Source organism: Phytophthora parasitica (assembly GCF_000247585.1).
Source record: "Phytophthora parasitica INRA-310 unplaced genomic scaffold supercont2.660, whole genome shotgun sequence".
Taxonomy (NCBI): Eukaryota; Oomycota; class Peronosporomycetes; order Peronosporales; family Peronosporaceae; genus Phytophthora; species Phytophthora nicotianae.
The window spans coordinates 1-1,340 of NW_008649646.1; the positions used below are offsets into that span (position 1 = coordinate 1).

General features: G+C 63.7%; 1 protein-coding gene across 1 annotated transcript; it reads right to left on the reverse strand.

Moving 5' to 3' along the window:
* Positions 1 to 14: 14 nt before the first annotated feature.
* Positions 15 to 1,340, reverse strand: PPTG_20482 (hypothetical protein; the record flags this gene model as incomplete). Its single annotated transcript, XM_008919289.1, has 1 exon — positions 15 to 1,340. A coding segment is annotated over one exon (1,326 nt), but the record flags the coding sequence as incomplete, so codon positions are not given.

Below are 1,340 nucleotides of genomic sequence, written 5' to 3' on the forward strand. Positions count from 1 at the left end.
TCGCCCACACTCACCAACACGGAGCCGCCATTACCACCCGTGCTCGCGCCACTGCTCAGCAGTAGGTTGCCGGAAGACCCGGTACTCGCGCTCCCGCTGCTAAAACTCAACACGCCAGACCGACCCGCCGTGCCGCCCGTGGCTGTGCCCAGTGAAATCGAACCGCTCGTGCTCCCCACGCTACGCCCACTCAACACACTCACCGAGCCACCCGTACCACTCGTGGACGACGACACAGCCGTCGAGTTGCCTGCAGTCAGCGAGATAGCGCCACCGGATAACGCGTCGCCAGCACCCACCGACAGAGAGATCGACCCTCCGTGGCCACCTGTTGACACGCCCGTGTCCACAGACACGGACCCGCTGTCACCCACGCGACTCGCGCCGCTCGTCAGACGCACACTGCCGCTCACGCCACTCGTCACCGCAGCGCCTGGTGTCGTCAGAGAGATGTCGCCGCTAGATGAACTCAGACCCGCGCCGCTCTGCAGCGAGATCGACCCGCCACTCGTCATGCCGCTGCCAGCACTAAGTGAAATCGATCCGCCCACTGTGCCCGTCGAGTGGGTGTCGCCGGATCGTAGCGAAATGGACCCGCCAGCACCACTGCTGCCAGTACCAACCTTTAATGCCACAGACCCGCCATTGCCACCCGTGCTACCGCCAGTGCTCACCGTCACGCCGCCCACCGTGCCCGCCGTCGCAGAACCCGTCGTCAGACTGATCAAACCCGACGGACCGCTCGAGCCGCCATCCGGAGTGCGCACCAGCACACTGCCGCTCGTGAAACTGCTGCTCGCGCCGCTTGTCACCTCCACGTCGCCTCCCGCACCACTGTTAGCAGCACTGGTAGTGCTACCACTCGTACTACCAGCAGTCAGCAACACCTTGCCGCCAGCTCCGATGCTGCCACCTCCCACGGACAGCTCGATGTTGCCTCCTCTACCGCCAGTCGCAGCGCCTGTAGACAGACCAATCGACCCACTCGAAGACAACCAAGACGCGCCACTCACCAGAGACAGAGACCCGCTTGTGCCGGATGATGCACTCCATAATGACACATCGCCACTCGTCTTGCTTGTGCTGGTCATGCCGGACGCAGCACCGCTGCTCACACTGATAGATCCTCCAGTCAGTGCACCCTGGCCACCCACCAGCTCGATCAAGCCACCGACAGATCCTGTCGTCGTCGCAGAACTCAGACCAGCCGTGATCGACACCTTCCCACCAACACCAACAGAACCGTCGCCCACACTCACCAACACGGAGCCGCCATTACCACCCGTGCTCGCGCCACTGCTCAGCAGTAGGTTGCCGGAAGACCCGGTACTCGCGCTCCC